The sequence below is a fragment of the Myotis daubentonii genome, chromosome 11, assembly GCF_963259705.1.
Source record: "Myotis daubentonii chromosome 11, mMyoDau2.1, whole genome shotgun sequence".
Taxonomy (NCBI): Eukaryota; Metazoa; Chordata; class Mammalia; order Chiroptera; family Vespertilionidae; genus Myotis; species Myotis daubentonii.
Window position 1 is genome coordinate 14,727,597 of NC_081850.1, and position 24,297 is coordinate 14,751,893.

Genomic DNA, 24,297 nt, shown 5'->3' on the forward strand with positions numbered 1-24,297 from the left:
TCCATGAAACAGCTGAACTACAGATCATAGAAGGAGGCAGCATTTGTTAGAAGGGGAGCAGGTAGGAGTGTTGTTGGGTTTGTCTTCATAGTAAACCATTAGATGCAGCAACTACTGACCCATGGGAGTTAAAGAAAATTCATTCAAAACGGAAGCCCCATTTCACACTCCCAGGAACAATTTTTAGCACATTTCCGCCCCGGCATGAGCTTCCTGCGGATGTGCAGATACCATGGGGCATCGCTCTGATACAAAGCACTGGCCGGGCATTATCTGGACACTGAATTCAGCAAAACTCTGTGAGCTGGTGGGTTTGAAATAAAAGAAACAAAAAACTGCAAGTCCAGAAAGTTCCTAAGAGCCGCAAACTGGTTATTGCCATGTTGACAGTTTTCCTTCAGAAGAAAGCTTCTGCTGCCCTTGGGCTCACGTTATCTCCTTGGAATTTGCATTCTCTCTCCTAAGTGACTGGGGAAAGTTCTGCGTGACTTGGACAGAGAAATGGGGAAGAAGGGTCCCCCGGCTCTCACCGATGCCCAGAGGAAGGGAAGATGGGAGAGGCGAGTGTTGAATGACCGCCCCCTGCAGCTCCAGATTCCCGAGTGGCTGTCCTGGGAAGGCGGTGCCAGGCGCTGCGGGGACATTAGGATGGCACCAGGGGGAAGAACTGCTGGGAACTTGTTTACCGAGAATTTGCTTTATGCCAAGCACCGTGCTTGCTTGATACCTGAGGTAGATTCTCCCATCCACCTCTCACGGCTGTTCCTGGAGGTAAGCATGGTGATGGCGACCGTCCTGCAATCTGCTGAAAACGTGGAGGCTGAGGGCCGTGGCAAGCGGGGGACAGTGTGAGCTCAGCGGGGAAGTCCCTGCTCTGGCTTAGCGCTGGGCCTCGTGCCAGGCGTTTCACTCGGGTGATCGGATGAATCTTCACCACAATCTTCTGAAGTCAATAGCATTGTCGTTCTTTCCATTTCACAGGTGAGGACACTGAGGTTCAGGCACAAGAATCTGACTCAAGGCCATGCAGCTGGCTGGTGGTGGGGCTGGGATTTGAACCCACATCTCTGTCTCCAGAGCCCCTGCTCTTAATTACTAGGTCGTGTCCCCTTCCACACACAGGCTTTATTTACTGAAAAATGATCCCTCCTGCGCCTGCTACCCTGGTAACAAAGCTACTTTCACCAGGAGGATCACACAATTAGTTTCCCCTGAAAAGCCCAAAGGAACCTGGGGAAGCAAGGATGAGGAAGTCTCAGGCGATGGAATGAACGCTCCCTTCGCGGGAGAGAGGGTGAGGCTGATGAACGCGCTGAAAGCTAAGACGGTCGAAGTGACGGGGAGGAAACGTGTGGGCCCACTGCACCTGGGTAGATGTTGTCGCCAGGCCACCGTCTGGGGAAGACAGACTGAGGGCAGCGGGCTGGCCAGCCTGGGAGCGCAGCCACAAGGACGGGAGAGCCCATGCACCTTTGATTCGGAGGGATTCGCACCTTCCAGTTGCCCAATAAAACAGTGAGGTTCACATCCAGACTTAGTCTTCCAGGGGGGACTAGTGCAGTGGCCCCCCGCCCCCATCCATGGGCTATATGTTCCAAGACCCCCAGTGGATGCCTGAACCTCGGAGAGTATAAAGTAAATTATGATTTTCCTATATATAATACCTATAACAAAGTTTAATTTATAAGTTGGCCACAATAAGAGATGAATAATAACTAATAATAAAATAGAACAATGATAACAATATACTGCAATATAAAGTATGTGGGTGGCTTTGGAGCCATTACTAAGTAAAATAAGTTACTTCAACAGGAGCACCACAATATAGTGACAGTCTGATGACTGAGATGGCCCCTAAGTGACTAACGGGCAGGTAGCGTATGTAGCGTGGATGTGCTGGACAAAGGGACAATTTCTGTCCCACGCAGACGGTGCGAGATTTCATCACGCTGCTCAGAATGGAGTGCAATTTAAAACATATGAATTGTTTATTCTGGAATCCTCCATTTAATATTTTTGGAGCACACAGTTGACCACGGGTAATTGAAACTGTAGAAAGCAAAACCGTGGACAAGGGAAACTACTCTACCTCCTGGTATTGACCCTCTCATACCAGTGAGGGGATATAGCAGCTTACAAGTAGCCACATGCCCATTCTGAGCTGCCGGAATGGAACCAGGATAAGGAAAGGCTTAGCTAGGCCTTCCTGGGTGTAGCTGGCACACCTATTTAGAGGCCTCTAAGTTTCATTAAAAGACTGGTGTCCTTGGCTTTTCAGAAGATGCGAACATGATCATCACTCCAAGTTGAATGAGAAGATATAAGATAGGGGAGAAAGGAACTAGAACAAGATTTGCGGCAGGGTGATCACTGAGAAGAAAGGAAGAGAAAATCGTCTTCAGAAGCTCTGAATGTTCCTGGGTTCACTAAATCTCAAAGTAAGTACATTGTTACTTCCCCCTCATCTTCCTGATAATCCCCATCCCAAAGCCTTTAGCAGGGTCCGACCCAGGAGGCATATGTGTGAGGGTAGGGTAAAGGGAGCCACGGTGGCCCAGAGTGGGGTGAGAAGGACATCTGAGTGGGAGAAGGGATGCTTGCAGAATATTGAAACCAAATCAATGTTTGGAAGATAGAAATATAAGGTCAGGAAGAAATATATGTCAAAACCCGTGGGTTCCAATGGTTACTTTTAATTTCAGGATCTGGGAGTTTAACATTTCACAGCTGGAACAGAGACGTGTGGTACTGAGACCCAAGAGAATGGGTGTAGATTGCTAAGTTAGATTAGAAGAGAAGAGTGTTGGCAGTGGGATGTCAAACTGAGAGACCAAGCAGTTGGATGCGTAGTCTGTGTGGCCGGTAAGTTCTCGGGAGGTGTTCTTGGAAATGGAGATTGGAATAAGAGTCTTCAATGAATTGGGACGGGTTTAGAGAAGGGCAAAAGATGATAGTGATGGGTGGGTGATGGAGAATGGGATGGCTAAGTGGCATAAATCTTGAAGGACAGATAGTATTTGAGAGCAGGAAAGTCAAAACCCTGAAGCAGCAAGAATGCCAACCCCACCTCAAAGCACCGATACACACTGGGGTACGTGGGATGTGGGAGAATCTAGAGGCTGCAGTGAACGGCCAGATCTCAGCCCAAACCTGTACACACACTGGATCTAGATCAGGGGTCCTCAAACTACGGCCTGCGGGCCACATGCAAATACAAATATTGTATTTGTTCCCGTTTTGTTTTTTTACTTCAAAATAAGATATGTGCAGTGTGCATAGGAATTTGTTCATAGTTTTTTTTTAAACTATAGTCCGGCCCTCCAACAGTCTGAGGGACAGTGAACTGGCCCCCTGTTTAAAAAGTTTGAGGACCCCTGATCTAGATGCTGCATTTATACTTTAACATTATAATATAAGCATTCTCGTAAACTTAATCTTAATATCTGTTTAACATTCAATTTAGTGAACATTCATGACATTTTTTGGTCAATTACCCTATCATTTGTATTGGGTTGTTTCAAATTTTTCTCATTATAAACAAGGAAGTAATGAACATAATTTTGACTAATTGTTTTTCTTTTAGCACTCATGATTATTTCATTTAGATAGTTTCCCAGAAGTGGAATTTCTACGTTAAAGCCTGGGAACAATTTTTAGGCTCTTGACAATTATTTTTTCTAAACTCATCTGCCCCAGCCCTGGAACCAGCCATTTCTCCAAGAATTCCTGGTTCCTTTAGTGGAGAATAATATTCACACACCAAGACCTGGGGACTAGATGTGTTCATGGAATTGGAATAGCACTGTTGTCATATTCTCCTTTGGACAGAGATAGGGAATTATTGTATGCATGAGTGTATATGTGTATGTAATATATGCATTCATATGCATACACATTTACATCTATACCATAAATCATGGGTTCACATAGTTACCTTTCCTTGTTTAGATATTTAGAACTCCCTCCTTCGGCAGCGAGAAATCAGGCTGCCATTATACTAAGAGTTTAAGTCCTCTCCGCTTCCCCTCATCCTCTTCTGCAATTGGGCTCCCTTCCAGTTGATTCTCTAATTCATCAGGTATGTAGAAACCACAGGTTGGACCTAATTTGTGAGCCTTCATTGCACCGAAGGAAACTTTTAAGTCTTTTTAAATTTATGTGTTTTTTTTACTGATGAGTGTGTCATTTTAATTATAAATGTTATCTAATGCTGAGAGGCTATTCAGCACCAACAATTAAAATTGAGAGAAAGTGAGTTGATCCTTTAATATCATGCAGAATATTGATGATAGTGTCCATTTAATTGCTTGCTTTATTGCTGATTATGAGTTATATATGAGAAATATGTGGATAATATCATCTATATGAAATTCCTCTTTTGACTAACTAAATATTATATAATTTTATCAATGTATGCGAGGCAAAAAATGGGTTTCATTGTTTAAAAAATGTAAGTAAAACAAATATTTTATATTTTATAAAGAAAAACCTGGAAAAATGAGTTTCAGAAATTTTTCCCTAAAGAACTCTAGTTACGATAGCCCATGAACCAGAAGGTGCTGGGCACTCGGATTGAATGTTGGTGTCTCCGATTAGCTTTTAGCAAACATTTTCACTTCAGTTATCCAAAAGAACAGATGTTGTTGTAATGCTTTGAAAACCCAAAAGGTGTGTTCTCATTTTATTAGCAACAGCATTAATGCTTCTTTAAAATCCTGGGGACCTTCGCAGGGTCACTTCGAAAGTTCTATAAATGTGTAACCACCATGCTAGAGCCCGGAAACTATCTGTACTGTTGATAACTACAATTGAAAAATAATGTTTTAAATGAAATAAAATCCAGGGGCCGATAATTCCCATTATTTCTTGAATACATATTGCTTAATTTTCAAAGAAAATCTCATGATGTTTTCTCTTTTAAAACTAAAGACCATTAGAATTCAAGGATCAAACAGACAGCAGACGGAGTCACAAAGCGTTTGGAAAGCCCTCCCCAGCATTCTGACCTTTCGTCGGTGACGTCATAATGCCCCAGCTAGTTCCAGGACCTGCCGGCACCTGGAAGGAAACTCCAAGAGACACAGGACATTGGTGATCAATCACATCGTCCCAATGAATTTCATATTGTTTATTTTTTTATCTTGGGTTCATTCCTCAGAGATTAGTGATGTGACTTCCAATAATGAAGGTGGGTACGCATGGGAAGCTTTCACAGACATAATAGATAAGGAAGATGACCCCATTATCCTAGAAAATTGACGTGTAGCAATTTTATTGTTGGAAATATGGTACAATTTAGAAGTGAAGTCTCTGCCTCCAATCCTTTGTGAAAAAAATGAAAGTCCTTCAAAGAAATTAACATATGTCTGATGTACAGTGTGTCATACTTTTTTTCAGAGGTTTATGTGGAACCTCTAGTTGATGAAGAACATAAAGAAGAAATTAAGCATAACATCCCTTATAATGATAAAAATGACCATCATTTTAAAGAGGAAAAAAATTGTAAGTATTTAAAGTTAATAACAATACATCTACGAGAACTGATTATATTGGTTTGATTTAACTTTCTTAAAAACTATAGTCACATTATTTTCTGCTTCTTAAATTTACCTTATAGACATTTCAGTGTGTAAAATGAAATTTTTAATTTCTGCAACTTTTTCCTGAGATGTTACGAAGTTTAACAAGGTTATCTTGGTAATTGTCTATAATTAACATGGGCTCCATTGTAGCATGATGGTTACTTATTCACATGAGTGACAACTAACTGAATTCTATGGTGAGATAACCAGAATTTATTTGGAGTTGTGTATGAGTTTCCTAGGGCTGCTAAAACAAAGTCACACAAACTGTGCATCCTCTCACAATTCCAGAGGCCAGAAATTGAATATCAAAATTTTGACTCTACCGTGCTCTCCCCAAAGTCTTTAGGGAGGGTCCCTCCTGGCCTCTTCCAGCTTCTGGTAGCCCCAGGCATTCCTTGGCTACTATAGTAGCAGAACTCCAATCTCTGACTCGTTTTCACGTGGCATTCTTCCTCTATCACTGTGTCCAAATTTTCCTCTTCTCATAAGAATACCATTTATATTGGATTAAGAGCTCACCTTCTTCCAGTGTGACTTCATCTTAACTAAATCTCCAATGACCATTTCCAAACTGCGTCATATTTGAGGTGCTGGGGGTTAGGACTTCAACCCTTTTTTTTTTTCCGGGGTAGGGGAAGTGACAAAATTCAGCCCATAGGAGATGACTTTAAGGTGTGTGGGAGGCCCAATTAACTTTATTCACCATTCCTCATATGGGCTTTCTCTCTCTGTCTTTATAATGGCCACCATTCTAAAAAGTGAAAAGTTCCTAAGAAACGCTTTTTAAAAATTCTTTTAAATTAAGATTACATCTAGTTATTCTGGGTTCTTTATTAGTATTAATCAAAGAAAAATAGAAATACATATAGAATGAAGTGCTTTGAAAACTACAATCCATAAATTGTACTTCTTTCTTTGATGAATTATTATCCCTCTTTTGAATGTAAAAAACAAAGAAAAAAAAACCACAACAAAACAAAAACACCCTGATGCTCAGAGAGGTGGTTCATAGCTACCACAGAGCGAGTCAGGAGGGATGTCACGTCTCCCACCACCAGCTGCCTCTGCTGTGCCCTACAGGGGCAGTCATTCCTTCTCAGGATGTACCTCCATCTGAATTCACCGGAGGACACATAACTCAAGAGCCTGATGATTACTTTGAGTAAAGGAAAAAGTCTGTCTGACACACACACACACACACACACACACACATTTATCTAAAATATAAATGGAACTGTGGTGAAGAATGGTCTTATGACTGACTTTTCTCCTTTAATAGCTTTGGAACTCTTTATCCACTGTCTTACAAAGAATTAAATGATGGGCAGTTTCTCCCATGTATGCTCTTTTCAGACACTCTTGGGTATATCTCTCTTTGGATAGATACCAAGTACTGGAATTGCTGAATAAATGATAAAGCTTTAAAATATTGGTAGATACCACCAAATTGCCCTCAAAAGGTACCTACCAAATTGTATCTCCCAAGAGTGCTCCCTAATCTCACTTATAATATAGTGTTAATCATATTTTGTGAATAAGTGAGAAACTTTATTAGTGTTTTTAATTTGCATCTTGATTACTTGTGAAGTTGAGTATTTTTCTCTGTGTTTATTGGGCATTTAATTTCAACTTCTGTGATTTGTCTGTTTTTATCTTTGGCTCATTTTTCTATTAGATTATATTTTCACTTATTTGTAAGAGATATTTTTATATTTAGTATATTAACTCTTTCTCTAAAGTAAAAGTAACAAGTATTTTCTTCCAGGCTGTGGTTTATCTTTAAACCTATTTAGGTATATTAATCACAGAGAAAAATTTAAACTTTATAAAATAGATTTTTAATTCCTTTATAATTTTTGCATTGTGTATCTTGCTTAGATGGACCTTATCCAAATAGATATTAAAATATTTTCCTAGTTTTCTTAAGTTTTATATTTTTGTTTTTAACTCTTGGGTCTTAAATTCAGTTATTTTTGTGACATAAAATAGGCATAAAAATTTACATGTTTCAAGGGTAATTGCCAAATGTATAACACCAATTCCCTACTCATGTGAAACTCACATTTAATATAATCTAAATTCTCATTGAAATTTAGTTAGTTATTCCCTTTTTTTTCTGATCTGTCTGTCTCTGCAAAAATACCACATTATTTTTTGTAATTGTTGTTAATCTTGACCTGAGGATATTTTTTTCCATTGATTTTTATTGTTTTAGAGAGAGTGGAATGGAGAGAGACAGAGAGAGAAATATTGATGTGAGAGAGAAACATCTATTGGTTGCCTCCCGCATGCACTCTAACTGGGCCTGGTTTGAGCCTGCAACCATATGTGCCCTTGATCAGAATTAAACCCTTGATTCTTCTTTCCACGGGCCCAACACTCTAACCATTGAGCCAAGCCAGCTAGGACAAATACCACCTTATTTTAATTTTTTAAAAAATGTATTTTATTGATTTTTTACAGAGAGGAAGGGAGAGGGATAGAGAGCTAGAAACATCAATGGGAGAGAAACATCGATCAGCTGCCTCCGGCACACTCCCCACTGGGGATGTGCCCTCAACCAAGGCACATGCCCCTGACGGGAATCGAACCTGGGACCTTTCAGTCCGTAGGCCGACGCTCTATCCACTGAGCCAAACCAGTTAGGGCTAATTTTTATACTTTCATAACTCATAACATGAATATTGGGCTGCAATTTCCTTGTGTTCTCCATAGATCTAGCTCAGAAACTTCTAAAAATTTACATTAACAGCACTGGTGCGTGTGTGTGTGTGTGTGTGTGTGTGTGTGTGTGCGTGCACTCATGCATATGTGTGTGTTCTGGGGGAATATATATATATATACACACACACACACACACACACGTATTAAATATGTATACATTCATGTATATACAACTTTCTGTCATTCCATGGTATTTTGGAAAGAGAAGATGTATATATATGTTTAATCAGCCATCTTTATCCAATTTATTTGACTCGGGTCGGGTGGATATGTCCATTAGTTTTGCATTATAACCAATTCCACTTACAATAATGAAAGCAGGGTCCTTTCTGTGCATATGCCAATGTGAAGGTATGTAGGCGACCTTGATTGTTATTGAAGTATATGCTTTTTAAGCGAAACTGCTTCATAGTCTAACAGAAGATTCAGGGGCAAATGAGTGTTTCTTACTTGGCTTTTTCCCCCCGTCTAAAAAATATTTATTTTTATTGATTTGCGAGAAAGTGAGAGAGAGAAACATCAATAAGTAGCTTTCTGTTTATGCCCCAATCGGGAATCCAGCCCACAACCTGGGCAAGTGCCCTGATCAGGAACGAACCAGCATCCCTTCAGTACATGGGACAACACTCAACCAACTGAGCTACACCAGCCGGGCCTTACGTGGCTTTCTGATAATGTCAATACAGTGGTAATATTACACATCGACAAATCTACTTTGGTACCTCTTATGCACTTAAATATGTTTTTCCATAAATTCTCCAATAATTTCTTCTCAGAAAGAGTCATTTAGCAAAAGGATACTAATTCGGCTTTTTTCCCCATGGATTTTATTTTTGACCTTTGCCCACTTCCTTATTTTGTAGATGAAGAATGTCACAAATATTTTATTATTCTTTTTTTTAAAAACTAGTCACTGCATATGTTCTTTAAAAAATCAGATGACGAAAAATGTAAAGAAACAAAAAGTCTAAACTTGGTTGGCGGCTGAAAACTTTTGTCTTATGCTTTTAGATGTGTTCACAACCCAAACTCCAACTGGCTCCCAGTCTGAAATATCCGTGAAAGCAACAACTGCTGTGGATTTTTCTCTAAGAAACTGTAAGTATTGAAAGGCACCAGTGCAAATATGAACATCCCTTAAAACAATTTTTCAAAACAGCATTTGAGTGTTGGGTAGGAAAAAGATCTTATTGGCGCTAATGTCAGAAGCCTTCATTCCTAAATAAGGACACTCGTGTCTATTGCACTGAGAAATTCTGAAGGCAGAGAGGTTCTTACATTTTTTTTTAGACTATTTTGGGCTTGCATGGAAATAAAAACTAAATAACTAAATTTAGGACTAGAATATTGTATGTCTTTCTTCAACCCACATTTTTACTCCTTTCTGCTTTATACTTTCAGCTTCAAACATTGTTTCCTTTTGCACCTTTCCACCAAGCATAACTATTTGATAGATGACTTTGGAGGCCATTAAATCTCCAAATGCATATAACACATCTATTACCTCGGCATGTGACAGCTCAGATCTACGAAACACATAAGCCACGAAACAGAATTACAAGGAAAAGGGGATGGAAGTCAATAGGGAAGAGAGGATGTTTCTGGCAATGGCATTTCAATATTGGTGAATGACAGACTCCGTAAGCCTACTTATTAAATAAAGCCACATGACAATAATGGGATATTTGTGAGCAGTTTCAAACCTTGGGACATAACGGAGAGGGGGACATTTCAAGGGCATTCACTAATGAGACAGCTGACTCGTGGGAATTTTGCTCCTACAAGTAAACAAGCTCTTGAGTTGTTTGGGAAAAGACACAGAATAGGGAGACTGTTGAAGAAAACAGACCACGTACCTCAGATTCCCTTAGGAGATGGCTTATTGAGGGCCAGGGAAGAGAGTCCAAAACCCTAACCTATATTCCCACAATTCAGGTCCCCAAAGGATTGTCAGAGAAAGTTGGATAGGGATCAGTTGTTCCATTTGAGCGGGGCTCTGACAGAGGGAGACAGGCTGACATGGATGGGATGCTTCAGAGGACCAAGCCCCCCCCGCCCCCCCCAAGATTAAATCTCCAGAAGTATTTTGAATAATTCTGCTAGTCCAAAAATTCCTAGGGCAAGTAGCTGAAGCAGTCCAGACACTTTTTTCCAGAACCGAGGAAGAGGGTTGCAGGGCAGAGTTTAAGGATTTCTGGCCACTTGTTCTAGTCCTGCCTGAATCAGTGTCAACTCCGGTAACAATCTCTTTTTCCATCCTTTCTTGCCACCAAGATTCCTGTAATGGTGCTGTTTGCAGACTTCGTCCGAATTCATTCTGTCTCTGTAGAACTCCTCCCGTGGGGGGACTGCCTGTACCGCTTATGGAACTTGATTGACTCCTGTATTAAGCAAAGTTAACTGAAATTTCAAGCCAACTTCATGGGGGGAAAGTATGGTCCTCCAGTCACAACGGTCCCCAAATACACTCTTACTGACATAGGTCCAGATGGACACATGATCACCTGAGATATGCACTAAATCAGGCCTGAAAACCCTTGGTTTGTAGCCCCACATCTTTATATCCAAAGTCCTGTCTTGAGTAGTAAACATGCATATGTTTCCAATTTACAAGGAAACTGATGCTGCCTCCCTTTACCAGACTGTCCTGGGCTGACGGTGTCACTGCAAGGCGTGGGCCCGAACCATCTGGGACAGTGTGTCTGATCCAGTAGACCTTACGCACCTCTGGTTGTGGGCCAGAATCCCACAAAACTATAGGCGTATGAATCCCACCTCAGGCAACAACTTTACCTTTTCTTTCCCCTGCTTTGAGTTACCTCAAAAAATTGTCAACATCTTTCTGGGATTTTTTTCCCCCCTCTCTCCTTTTCTTTGTTCCACTTTTTAGCTAAAAAATATGCCTAATCACAGATGTGGAGTCAATATTTTAATATGCTGATAACCCACTTATCCCTTTTCCTAGATAAACTCAATGAGACATCTGGAACACCCAGTGAAGAACCCTTCATACAAAGAATTCCAAGTACTAAAGTTACTACACTGTAGTCATACCTGGAGCATGTCATTATATGAGTAAAAATTTAAGTTTCACTACTCTGAGTATTTCATAAAATAATAGCATGCTTAAAGAACTTGTACTCTGCAGTTCAAAGTCACTCTAAAATCTTTTTAAAATAATTTTTTTATTGATTTTAGAGAGGAAGAGAGAGAAATATCTATACTAATAAAAGGGTAATATGCTAATTAGAGTGGACGTCTTCCAGATGACCTTCTGAACATCCTTCCGGACAAAGGTGCAGCAGCTGCGAAGGGCTGAGGCTCAGGCCGGCAGTGGCAGCAGCAGTAGGGAAATGGGGGTGGCGCCTTCCCCTGATCTGCCAGGTCGCCTCCTGCAGAAGGAGGCTAGACTGAGGCTTAGGCCAGGGGCCGAGTCAGAGGTGGTTAGGGGCCATCAGGCTAGCAGGGGGTCAAGTTAGGAGGGCAGAGGTAGTTAGGGGCTATCAGGCAGGCAGGCAGAGGTACTTGGGGGCAATCAGGCAGGCAGAGGAGTTAGGGGCAATCAGGCAGGCAGGCAGGCAGGCAGGTGAGCGGTTAGGAGCCAGAGGTCCCAGATTGTGAGAGGGATATCTGACTGTTGGTTTAGGCCTGATCCTACAGGGGTCCCAGACTGGAGAGGGTGCAGGCCGGGCTGAGGGACGCCCCCCCAACCCCATGCACAAATTTTGTGCACCAGGCCTCTAGTCAATAGATAAACATTGATCAGTTGCCTCCCACACGCATCCAATCTGGGACCAAACCCGTAATCTGTGCATGTGCCCTAACCAGGAATCAGGACAACACTCAGCCAGCTGAGCCACACCATCTAGGGCACTAAAATATTTTAAACCATGAAAATTTAAGGGTCAATTTTCAGATGTATTTGACATGGGGTAGAAAATGAGCTCTTTTTATAATACAATTTTATTTTAATAAAATATATCAAATTTATATTTATGCATATATTTATGTTAAATGTATTTATATTTAACATAAATACATCATTATATATTTCACATAAAGATATAAATATATATAAATATTTAATACATTTTAATATAATTTTTTAAATTCTCACCTGAGGATATTTTTCCATTGATTTTTGGAGAGAGTGAAAGAGAGAGGGAAAGACAGAGAGAAATATCGATGTGAGAGAAACACACCAATTGGTTGCCTCCTGCACAGCCCTGACCAGGGCCTGGGCCAGGGAGGAGCCTGCAACCAAGGTACATGTTCTTGACTGGATTCAAACCCAGGACTCTTCTGTCCACAGGTCGATGCTCTATCCACTAAGCCAAACTGGCTAGTGCTTAATATAACTTTTAATAATTACATAAAAATTTCTACCTGCTCGAGAAATAAACTTTTCTCTGCATAGAGGCAATGATTAGTGTTTCCTAAGATTATTTGGGGAGGTGGGGTTGTGAGTAAGAGGCTGCAAAATAAAAAATAATCATTTTACTTTCCTGCCAAAAATATTGTCCCTTATAAAATATTCGTGAAACCATAACAACCCAGGAAGTCTTGAGTGAGTGGTCTAATTGAGGACAATGGACCTGTTGTTACATGAAACTATTTTCTCCAGTTCATGCAATATAAGTATGTTACTAATATTACCCTAAATTCATTTGCATCTTTAACACCACTAAACATAAAAACCTTTAATCAGCTTTTGATATGTTTAAAAATAGAAATCTGATCATGCTGGTATTTTCTTCAATATCTTTAGTCATTTGCACTAAAGTTTTAGCTTACTAAAAGTAAATGAAGAAGAAAATACTAAAGAACCATGTAGAAAGAATATTCAAAATTTTAAAGTTACAGCACTAGGCATACCTAGAGCATATCATTCTATGAGTAAAAGTTTAAGTTTCACTACTTAAATTTGGGGTCACATTCTAACCTCTAACTGGGCAGTCAAGTCTGACGTGACCTGAACATTAAAGAACGTTTGTGTCTCTTCCCTGGTCACACGCCCCATCCACGCTCTTCATTCCAGACTTCCTGAAGCTCCGAGAGCTGGCCCAGCCTGTTATGGCTCTGGGTCTGCTCACAGTGGAATGGCCTCCCTCTGAACTTGTTTGCCTGGCAATGTCTAGCCCTCTGCCCCTGTATTAAAGCACCATCTCCCCTTTGAAGGGTTTCCAGCTTTTGCAACTTGATTTTGGCCCCTCCATGAATACCATCCATGTGTTTCCTTTAACACCCTCCTTATCCTACAACATAATAAGCAGTGATTCCTGTCTGCTTTCAAAATCGAGTGTGTTTCTTGACCATTAAGACTGGTGTTCATTTCTGTCACTTCAGTGCCAACTGCAGGTCTGGTACATGGTAGGAGCTCAAGGTGGAACTATTAAATGACTAAACTAACAAGTGAATGAATGAATGTTCTGACACAAATTTACTTAAAGCCAAATTACCTTATTTTGTCAAACTGTTCTATTTTGTTTTTTAAACAGAAACAACCGAGGTTCCAAATGAGCCTGCATTTTGGACAATGTTAGCTAAAGGTAAAGTCATAGTAGTTAGGTAACTGGGAAAACGATTTCTTTTCTGTCCCAAAATCTTATGTAAGAAAGCCAAGATCAATGTAAATAGTTCCAATACTAAGAATAAATGTCAACATTTTGCTGCCATCATCACATGTAAATGCAAAACACATCCAGAAGGTTGATCAAGTGTTTCGCTTTTTCTGATTCTCCTCCCAAAAGTTTCATGCGCCTACAAATGTTGCAATCAATTTTTTTTAAGATTAAAAAGTTTAAATAAGGCTCTTGCCCAATATAGCCCCTCTTTGTGTTAGGAGCAGCATGCACCTAAGCACGTGGAGATGTATGAATAAATGCAAAGTACCTATCAAAATATATGCATGCATAAAATGAATGTATACATCATAGTTAAGCATGCATTATAAACATAATGCACATATCATATGTGTATTACATGTTTACTGTAGATGCACACATATATAAATGTAATATCACACACATATATGCATGCAATAGAAATGTAAGACATATGCCATATTCAGTCAATCTTCAATATTTGCATATTCTGTATTTGAGAATTTACCAACACCTAAGATTTGTAACCCCCAAAGCAATACTAGAACATTTTGCAGTCATGTGCAGACATGCTCAGAGCAGCAAAACATCTTAATTGCCCGTTGCTCACATGCCTAGCTGAGGTGGAAAAAGGCTGCATTCCGCCTTCTTTTTTCAGCTTTCATACTGTAAATACGTGTCATTTTTGTGGCCTATTTCATGCAACATGTATTCCGTGTTTTCTGTGGGTGATTGTGCTATTTAAAACGGCCCCCGCGTATAGCATTCAAATGCTGGTTAGTGTCCCTAAGCACAAGACGGCTGTGATGTACCCTTGTGGAGAAAACGTGTGTTGGATAAGCTTTGTTTAGCGGGAGTTATAGTGCAGGAGTTGGCTGTGAGTTCAATGTAATGAATCAGCCATATGTACTAAAATAAAGTGTCTTTAAACATAAACACACATAAAACAGGGCTTTGCATTGATTGGTGGGTGGAAATGTTGTGACCTCGCAGGATCCTAACCCTGTATTTCCTCTATATTATAAAAATAACTAGCATGAATAAATGAGAATAAACTGTAGATATTACACATGCACACAATGTTAGTAAGTGAATTTTGTTTCCCATAACACCAATTTATTGTTTTAACAGTTTTAAATGAAACAGTGCCGGAGGAAGAAGCAAGAGATCAATTATTCCAAGCAATTCCAAGTAAGAACAAAATACTTCAATGAAATGAATGCATGCGTGCTGGCATACATTGTAGGGCCTGCGTGGCGGGACTGTTTTCTGGTGAGGTGTATGTCAGAGGGGAGTGTGAAGGCTAACATGGTAGCAGAGCACACACTCCTTTTTTATGAAAGTTGCGGATTTCAAGCACGCTCTCCAGTTACAGTACTGCATATACCTATTTATTTCTGTCTTCCTGTTTTGTAACTTCTATTCCTGACTCAGATAAACCAAATGGAGTAGGCAAGTGAAAAAAGTATAGAATGCAGTTTGCTTTTTTAATGAACAGACTTTGTTTTTAGAGTGATTTTAGGCTTACAGGAAAAGTGAACAGAAATTATAGAGTTCTCATATATTCCCCTGCTCAGTTTTCCTTCTTATTAACACTTTGTATTAATGTGGCACCGTTTTTATCATTTATGAGCCAATGTGGATGCATTATTAACTACAGTAATAATTATACCTAGGTCCACTCTTTGTGTTCTAAATCTATGGGTTTTAACAAATGCAGATGTCACATGTCCACCATTACAGTACCATAAAGAATATTTTCCTTGCCCTAACTGGTTTGGCTCAGTGGATAGAGCGTCAGCCTGTGGACTGAAAGGTCCCAGGTTCGATTCCAGTCAAGGGCATGTACCTTGGTTGTGGGCACATCCCCAGTAGGAGGTGTGCAGGAGGCAGCTGATCAATGTTTCTAACTCTCTATCCCTCTCCCTTTCTCTCTGTAAAAAAATCAATAAAATATATATCTTTTAAAAAGAATAGTTTCCTTGCCCTAAAAATCACCTGTGCTCCATTTGTCCACCTCTCCCTCGCCCAGCTGCTGACAACCACTGACATTTTCATTGTCTATTCTTTTGCCTTTTCCAGAATGTCGTAAGTTTGGAGACATACAGTACGTAGCCTTTTTAGACTTGCTTCTTTCGCTTAGTAACCCTATATAATAAAAGGCTAATATGCCAATCAAACTGCAGAAAGACCCATTGCTATGACATGCACTGACCACCAGGGGCAGATGCTCAATGCAGGAGCTGCCTCCTGGTGGTCAGTGTACTCCCACAGGGGGAGCTCTCCTCAGTCAGAAGCCAGGCTCATGGCTGGCAAGTGCAGTGGCAGCACTGAGGATGTCTGACTGATGGCTTAGGCTCACTCCCCAGGAGTCAGTCACCAGTCAGACATCCCCTGAGTGCTCCCAGACTGCGAGAGGGCATGCAGGCTGGGCTAAGGAACCCCCTCCCCCTGAGTGCATGAATTTTGTGCACTGGGCCTCTAGTACGCACATAAGATTCCTCCATAGGTTTCCATGGCTTGGTATTTCATGTCTTTCCATCATTGAATAATATTCCTTTGTATGGATGTCCCAGTTTGCTTATCCAGTCACCTACTGAAGGACATCTTGATTGCTCCCAAGTTTTGGCAACAATGAATACATCTACTATAAACATTCAGGTGTAGGTTTTTGTGTGCACATACATTTTCAACTCATTTGAGTGCCAAGCAATTGCGCTTGATGGTTGTATGGTAAGACTATGCTTAGCATTGTAAGAAACTACCAAACTGTCTTCCAAAGTGGCTACACCATTTTGCATCCTCACCAGCAATGAATGTGAGAATTTCTGCTTTTAAATGCAGTAACTTTCATTAATGGATTAATTATATTTACATGAGTACAGTAATGCCTGATTTGAATGAAAACATTCATGACAAGGCAATATATTAATGCCCCTCAAACATCTGTCTTGCAAATAAAGCATTGAAAAGAAATTGCATCTGGTCCTCTATCTTAGGCCTGTCACACCAGTTCTGCCCTGGATTATGTGACGGGTACAGCCTCTTGCTTTCAGAGCTTCAAGAAAATGGAGGGAGGCATCTTTGTTCAGAAGAGCTAGATGGAGGAATGACAAATGCTGGGCCACTTGAGAAATATTGTCTTTTCAAGTAATTAAATTAATTGAGCATGATTGATTTTTTTAATCACATACTGAGTACATGCTACATGCCAGTGCTTCACAGAGATTATTATGTCAGTCCTCACAGCAACTCCCTGATGTTGGTATTATCTCCATTTTACAGATGAGAAAACTGAGGCTTGGAGGAAAACTCTGTTCAAACTTGCAATGGGAGTTTGCATAATTTCCAGTGGTCAGGAACTCCAAACCCTTCTCTAGTTTGGACCATCACCTTGACAAACAAGATGTACTATAAACACAGCTCTTTACAAAAGCCCTTTTAAGGAGTAGCAAAGCAATTCAGGAGCATGGTCCATTGATTATTCCCAAAGTACTCTGCCTCAAAGTCAAAATCTCAGTCTTTGGTAATTGTACACTGTTCACTCCACTCTGACAATTGTAATTTTTTAAAATCAGAGAATATAGACATGGAGCTTGTCATTGCTTATTACCAAAACATCATTATCTGGAAAATAATGAAAGCCTTTGAAACTTTTGGGAGGATGTTGGGGTAAAGGGGAGAAATACCAACATGGTCATGTAAAGTCATCATTATATAAATTAAGTACACAAATATTAAGTCAGACATATTTAAAAAATAAAAATTTGACAGCAAAGATATATTTTCATTAATAGATTTAGTAAAATGACCTGACATATCTGGATCTGGACATATCTTTATTATAGAACTTAGTTTGGAAAGTGAAGTAAGTTTCCACTTCTCAGTAATAAAGTGGCAAGTTCAGTTCTTAAGCCTCATGGAGAAAGCATCTGGTACACCCTCCTTGTAGCTGAAAAGAAAAATCAATGCATGTCCCAATAGGAGAACTGCATCTTTTTCTTTTGAGGGATGAGTGTAAATCCATATTGTTAGTAGTAATCGCTGTAGAGTCGTGAACTGGTTTTTACTAGTCTGAGAGGAAGTGTGCTGCATACACATTTTAATACCAGTAACCTGGGTTTGACACCAGATTTTGGCATTTACCAGCTCCATGCCATGGCAAATTCACACACTCTGGGATCCTGTGAAATGGAGCTACAGACAGCTTCTCAAGACCGCTGGGAAGGCGACACGGGAAAAGTTAGGAGTACGGGGCCACCACAGCCTCTCCTTGCGTTGCCCGAGGGCAGGAGAGTGGCTGTGGCTGTGACTGCTCCCGAGGGTGGAAGGCCTGCAGGGGCTTTGTAATCCTTCCCCTGCAGAAAACCTGGCAGGACACAAGGACCCTTTTCGTTGCATTTTCTCTCTTCTCAGGCTCTGATTTGAATGGGACAAGTGAAGACCAAGGAGTAGCAGCACAGGATAACAAGTTAAAACTAATGCTGGGCATCTCCCTGCTGACCCTCTTCCTTTTCACCGTCCTCCTGGCATCATCTAGCGCCTTGCTGTACAAACTGAAGACCACGTAAGTCCACAGACCTCCGGAGGGTCTGGTCTGGGACACGCAGGATGCGAAGCTCCCAGCCGCCTCTCCAGCAGGCGGTCCGGAAATGTGACTCCCAAATGTATGCGCACGCTATTCCATTGGCCACATTTCCCTGACTCAGAAAGAAGCCTGGCTGTCTCTGAGGGAATGCCCTCTTTAAACAGGTCCCCGATATTTTAAAATCATCCTCTAGAAATAGAAACCATCCTACTCAACTGGGAGGGGTAGCGAGCATCTGGTTGGCATCCTTTGTTGAAAGCCTTGGAACAGAAGGGCCACGACTCTATTCTAAATAGCACACCTGCTTAGGGCCCAACAGTGTTCATTCCTTTACATAGCGTGCTACCAAGTCAGCTATAGATGGGACAGAATCCATACACTGTTTTAACTTTTGTGATACCGTTTTGAGTTGCGCTGCAGACGTACGTCACTTACCACAATTACTGAGGTATGTTTTCTCTTTTCAGTTATAACAAGCAACTTGAGCGTCAGTACTCCGTCCACCCCGAGCTGGCGTCGCTGTCCTACTTCCAGCCCGCCCAGGGCGTCTCAGACTCATCCTTCTCTAGGAGCCCGGAGAGCAGCACCCTTTTGGACCCAGGAATGGGCATGACAACCTCGGATGAATACATGCGTTAGACCTCAGAGTGGCGATGTTCCCACTGATAAATAGAGAACTTTAGTTTTGTGTCATAAAAAAATATCTTTCTTTGTGAATCACACGGATGTCATGATTTAGAAACTCTGCTGAGATGTTTACATTTTTCTGGCGTCTTAAAAGGAGGACTGTTCAATAAAATTCTCTCGGCTATAAAAATTAATGGAAAAAAATAAAAGGAAATCATTTAAGGTGTGGAAAACTCATCAAGTAAAAATAATCCTAGAAAGTGACTTATGAAACGTATTCACTCTAGGCTGTTTCATTTTTAATCCTCACCCAAGGTATGTTTTTTTGTTGTTGTTGTTTGTTTGCTTGCTTGCATGCTTGTTTTGTTTTAATTGATTTTTAGTGAGAGAGGAAGGGGGGGGAGAGAGAGAGAGAAAGAGAGAGGGAGAGAGATAGAGAGAGAGAGAAACATCAATGAGAGAGAAACATTGAATGGTTGCCTCCCACATATGCCCCAACTAGGGAATTGAACCCGCAACCTAAGGAGGATGCTTCAACTGAGCCACCTGGCCAGGGCAAGGCTGTTTAATATTTAAATGAGGTCTTACATACCTATTTACCTTACCTGAGGGCATTTTGAGGACTTTCAGGGCTATCACCATGACCTATGCCCCTCCCACCACCAAAGCTAAAAGAATACACCTGTATGTTTTACTAGCAAAACAGTTGTGCCATATCAGGAGATGAAACTAAATTAATACAAAAGACTCCTAGCACTCTTGAATTGTTTAAAAGCCATCAGGGCTGCACCCCTGAGACAAACAGTAAGAAAAATTATTTTCCCTCCCATTCCTAAAGTTTCCATAAACATTTGAGACAACATGGTGTACCAGTGAAGAGAAAGGTAGGAGACCCAGCACGTAACCTCTTAAAGGGGATTCATGGACCCAAGTCTCTTAGAGCTGAAAGGCTCTTCCTTCTCTCTTCCCCCAGGGATCCTGCCTCACCATGCTCTATTGCAGGGGTGGGGAACGTCCGGCCGCAGGCTGTTTAAGGCCCGAGAAATCATTGGGTCTGGCCCTGCCATGGCCTTAGGAGTGAGTTAATTAAATGTTTGACCAAATATAGCGGGCTGATTTTTTAAGTTGATCATTTTGTATGGCCCCCAAATGATGTTATAAATATCCACATGGCCCTGGGTAGAAAAAAAGATTCCCCACCCCTGCTCTATTAGAAGAAAAGAAAAACATCTCAAAGACTAATTTAGCTTATTAGTGACTTATGCAGCCCTAATAACCCCAGGAGTATTGCAATTTACAAAGAAGACCAATGGAATGGGGACATGTTTTCCCTTTTGTGAGTCAGTTTCGCCTGGAAGGATTTCAGGGGCCTGGATCAGGTAGGTATGTGTGGATATGTGTGGACTGGAAAGAGGAGGAGAACTTAGGACAGGTTTCATTGTCCTAAATTCTCATCTACTGTATTGGAGGCACTTTGTATTTTACATCACACTGATCTCTACTCCCCTAGGAAAGGCAAGTTTCTTTTACACCTCAAGAAACAAAAACCAAGATCATGTGAGAGAGGCGAAGCTAACATGTGCTTCCAAACTGAGGTTTCGTGATCCACGAAGGTTAACAGTCCGATTTTTAACAAAAGTCAAAGGAGGTTGTCCAGGAGCAAGGCAGGCCCTGCCTCCAGAAGGCAGGAGGCTCCTTAATTCGGGAGTTCTTTCAGCTGCCGGAGAATTGTTTTCCTTCCCTCCAGCTGAGGACAGACACACACTTCACACCCAGGTGCCGCCAGGCCTACCACCCATTCTCAGCATCATTGCTCACTCCCCACTTTCTCTCCTGACCTCACCGCAGCCTCACTATTGGCTGGGGAAGCTCCGAAGCTCCGCCTCTGAGTAGCCATGGACCATATAAGATGGTACCCTTCAAGACAAGAGGTGTCAGGGTAGGTGCTCTCTTTGTCCTGATCTTGCTAATAATACCCGTAATTCTGAGCCGGTGTTGGTAGCCTTGACCAATAGTCCGTGCTACCCTCTGCGGGTTACTCTTGTCATTTTCCAAGCCCTTCCGACCCGAGAAACGCAGTGGGGACTGAGCGAGGCAAGCGGTTGCAGGTGCTGAAAGCCTTGTGGAGTCTGTGGGTGAGAAAGGGCTGGTGGGAAGACTGGCAGGAGGGCGGGGGAGGGGTGACTACCAACCACTCCCATTCTTGGGAAGTGCCAGGACTTCGTTGGAAATAGGTGTCATAGTCACGTTTGAATCATATAACTTGTCTCCAGTGCTCAAGTATTGTAGAGTGAGCAAGTTCGTCATTACAGCATTGTTCTGGCTAAAATGGCTAAGAGAAATAACTTTTTTAAAGTTGGCTTGTCATCCTCAGCGGGCATGCTTGCAGGGCCCATTGTGAAATGTGGTCCAGGTACTGGGGTGGGGAGGGACCTTGCTGGTGACCAAGGTCTGCTCCCCACTTCGCTGGTGTGGAAGCCAGAGGGTCGTGCAGCCCAGGCTGGAGAGAGTGGAGGGGTCGTCCTCTCATTGGGCCCCTGCTGACCTCCTACTCCGAGGCTAAGCCTGCATTTCCTGAGCAGGTTCCCCTGCCCGGGGAAGGACATACACCCCTCTGGAACCTGTCTGTGTCTCCCCCATTCTGAACACCCTCCTATTCCTTTCTCTGACGCCCATAACCTGCTCTTGCCCAGCCCTCACACAGGGATGTCCACGTTTCCCTTCCTGAACTACTTCAGGGCAAGCCCCAGAGCGGCTGTTCCAGGGTCCCCGCGAGTCTCCTCCGGGCCTCACACCGGGGGGGGGGGGGGGGGGGGGGGCGAGTCCCCGGTCTCTCCTTCCTTGACCTTCCCACGGAGAGTGTGTTCTGAGAGGCGCCGAGCAGTGAGGGTGCCATGGGGTTCTGTTTAGGGACATTTTTCGATGACCTTATGGGGGAGGGGGGGTCGCCCAGTTCCTGAAACCCGGGGAGGGGCGTCCCAGGGGTGTTGGGAAGATGGTTGGGTGGGCTCCCTGCCCCAAGGCGTCTCTTTGGGTGGGAGAACAGGGCGCTCCCCCAGGAGCAGCTGAAAGCTCTGCTCAGCTGCCCGGATCTGCGGGTGCGGGTGCGGGTGTGGGTGCGCGCTCCTCTAAGGACCAGCGTTTGCCAGCTCCTGGGAGCGAGGGTCCTGGAAGGGTGCGCAGCAGAGCTGGTAAGATGCGTGCGTGGCCTTCTGCGGTTTCTCCTCTCCCCGCACACATCCCGCGTGGGGTTGTCAGTAAGGGCTCCCTGTGCTTTGGTGGAAAGGAGGGGCCGGACCCAGGCTGGGCAGGGAGTCATTGTAAATCGGAAGGCGCTGTTCCATCGCCGCTAGCCTGAGCGGAGACTCTGGGTGTGCCTTCCAGCGTCACAATTAGCCCTCCGAATCCAGCTGCTGAGAAGCAAAACTTTTAAACTTGTGAAATGGAGGAAAAGCATAATCGCTCTCCCCCAATCGCACCCCGGAGCACTGCTTACGCGGCCCTCCCTGAATCATGGCAGCCAAATAAACCCAGCGTTTGCCAGAAAGCAATTCTGGCCGATTATCCGGAGTTGACTTCCCTTTCCAGGTTTATTTAAAGAGAAATGAGAGCCAGGCGTTTATGTTTGGATCCGGGATCATTGTCCTTGTGCCTGCTCGCCCCCTTCTCCCTCCTCCATCAAAATGCCATGCACCTTGTCACACACTTTCTTCTGGATTTCAGTGGAGTTCATGTCTTAGTAGAAAATTAATGATACATTAAAAGGCTATCAAGCCAGGCGAAAGCTCATTGTGTAAAGAGGAAGCACGTGTGTGTTATCCAAACATGTAAGTTATCTAAAATAAATTCAGAGTTTTAGAAAGCATAATTTGGACCACATCTCATATCTGAAATCTCTTGTGTAGGAGAAGGGGAAAGTGTGTAATTACCCCATAATCGATACAGGAAGGCTTATCTTGGAAAGAGGGAAGAGGTGGAAAGGAAGGAGCCCTTTCTACCCCTGGGGTTTAGTTTGTTTTCCTTTTAATGTGTTTTTATCGATCTCAGAGAGGAAGGGTGAGGGAGAGAGAGAGAGAAGCATCAGTGATAGAATCCTTGGTCGGCTGCCTCCTGCACGCCCACTACTGGGAATCAAGCCCACAACCCGGGCATGTGCCCTGACCAGGAATCCAACCATGACCTCCTGGTTCATAGGTTGATGCTCAACCACCGAGCCACACCTGCGGGGCTGGAGTTTAGTTTTACTTTTTGATTTTTTAACATTTGTTGGTAGGTAGGGGTATGTGTTTTGTTTTATTTTGTGTTTGAGGCATTCTATAATATTGGGGACCTTAAAATGTTGGGACCACTAAATTAAAAGACTGCTGCTTTAAATAATAGTTCTGTGTAAGAGGCATTCAGCAATTTGAATTGTTTCCAAATTGTCAGTGTTTGGTAAATAGTAAGGTGAGTAGTGTATATACAACCTATGTCACATTTGACACAGTTCAATAATTATGTATAAGCCTGGCCTGTCCCACTGCTGTACAGTGATAAGGCACGAGTGTCCTTTAATCAGTCATGGAAATGAGCTAGACCCATGGTCACCAAACTGCGGCTCCCGAGCCACATGCGGCTCTTTGGCCCCTTCAGTGTGGCTCTTCCACAAAATACCACAAAATACCATGTGCGGGCGCTCATGTACAGTGCGATTGAAACTTTGTGGCTCATGCACAGAAGTTGGTATTTTTGTGGAAGAGCCACACTCAAGGGGGCAAAGAGCCGCATGTGGCTCGCGAGCCGCAGTTTGCTGACCACTGAGCTGCTAGACGTTTGAAAGGCTTCAATAGTGATGGTCATTAACTTCTCCTTCTAAGAGCTGATAGTAAACAGCTCCCTGTGTTTAAAGCTGGGTTCCAAAGAGTTAATGATAGAAAACCACTTGTTCAGGCTATCCTGGAGTCTGCATTTCATCTTGTGTGATTTTTTTAAAAAAATAAGTCCTTATTGTTCAGATTATTACAGTTGTTCCTCTTTTTTTCTCCTCATAGCTCCCCTCTACCCGGTTCCCACCCCCTCCCCCATGCCCTTACTCCTTCCCTCCGCCACCATTGTCCTCGTCCATAGGTGTTTGATTTCTGTTCAATCTCTTCCCACACTCCCCATACCCCTTTTTCCCCGAGAATTGTCA

General features: G+C 42.5%; 1 protein-coding gene across 1 annotated transcript; it reads left to right on the forward strand.

Annotated features, from left to right (window-relative positions):
- Positions 1 to 777: 777 nt before the first annotated feature.
- EQTN (equatorin) lies at positions 778 to 19,318 on the forward strand. The gene is made up of 8 exons (XM_059658703.1): positions 778 to 832; positions 5,398 to 5,502; positions 9,321 to 9,407; positions 11,275 to 11,334; positions 13,808 to 13,858; positions 15,044 to 15,103; positions 18,329 to 18,479; positions 18,968 to 19,318. The coding sequence occupies exons 1-8, from the start codon at positions 778 to 780 to the stop codon at positions 19,137 to 19,139; spliced, it is 741 nt and encodes a 246-aa protein (XP_059514686.1). The 3' UTR covers positions 19,140 to 19,318.
- Positions 19,319 to 24,297: the final 4,979 nt, after the last annotated feature.

Coding starts and splice junctions, on each gene's coding strand:
- EQTN (XM_059658703.1), top strand. CDS start 778: ATGGTGATGGCGACCGTCCTGCAATCTGCTGAAAACGTGGAGGCTGAG. Junction 9,408..11,274: donor GGATTTTTCTCTAAGAAACT/GTAAGTATTGAA, acceptor CCCTTTTCCTAG/ATAAACTCAATGAGACATCT. Junction 13,859..15,043: donor TTGGACAATGTTAGCTAAAG/GTAAAGTCATAG, acceptor TTGTTTTAACAG/TTTTAAATGAAACAGTGCCG.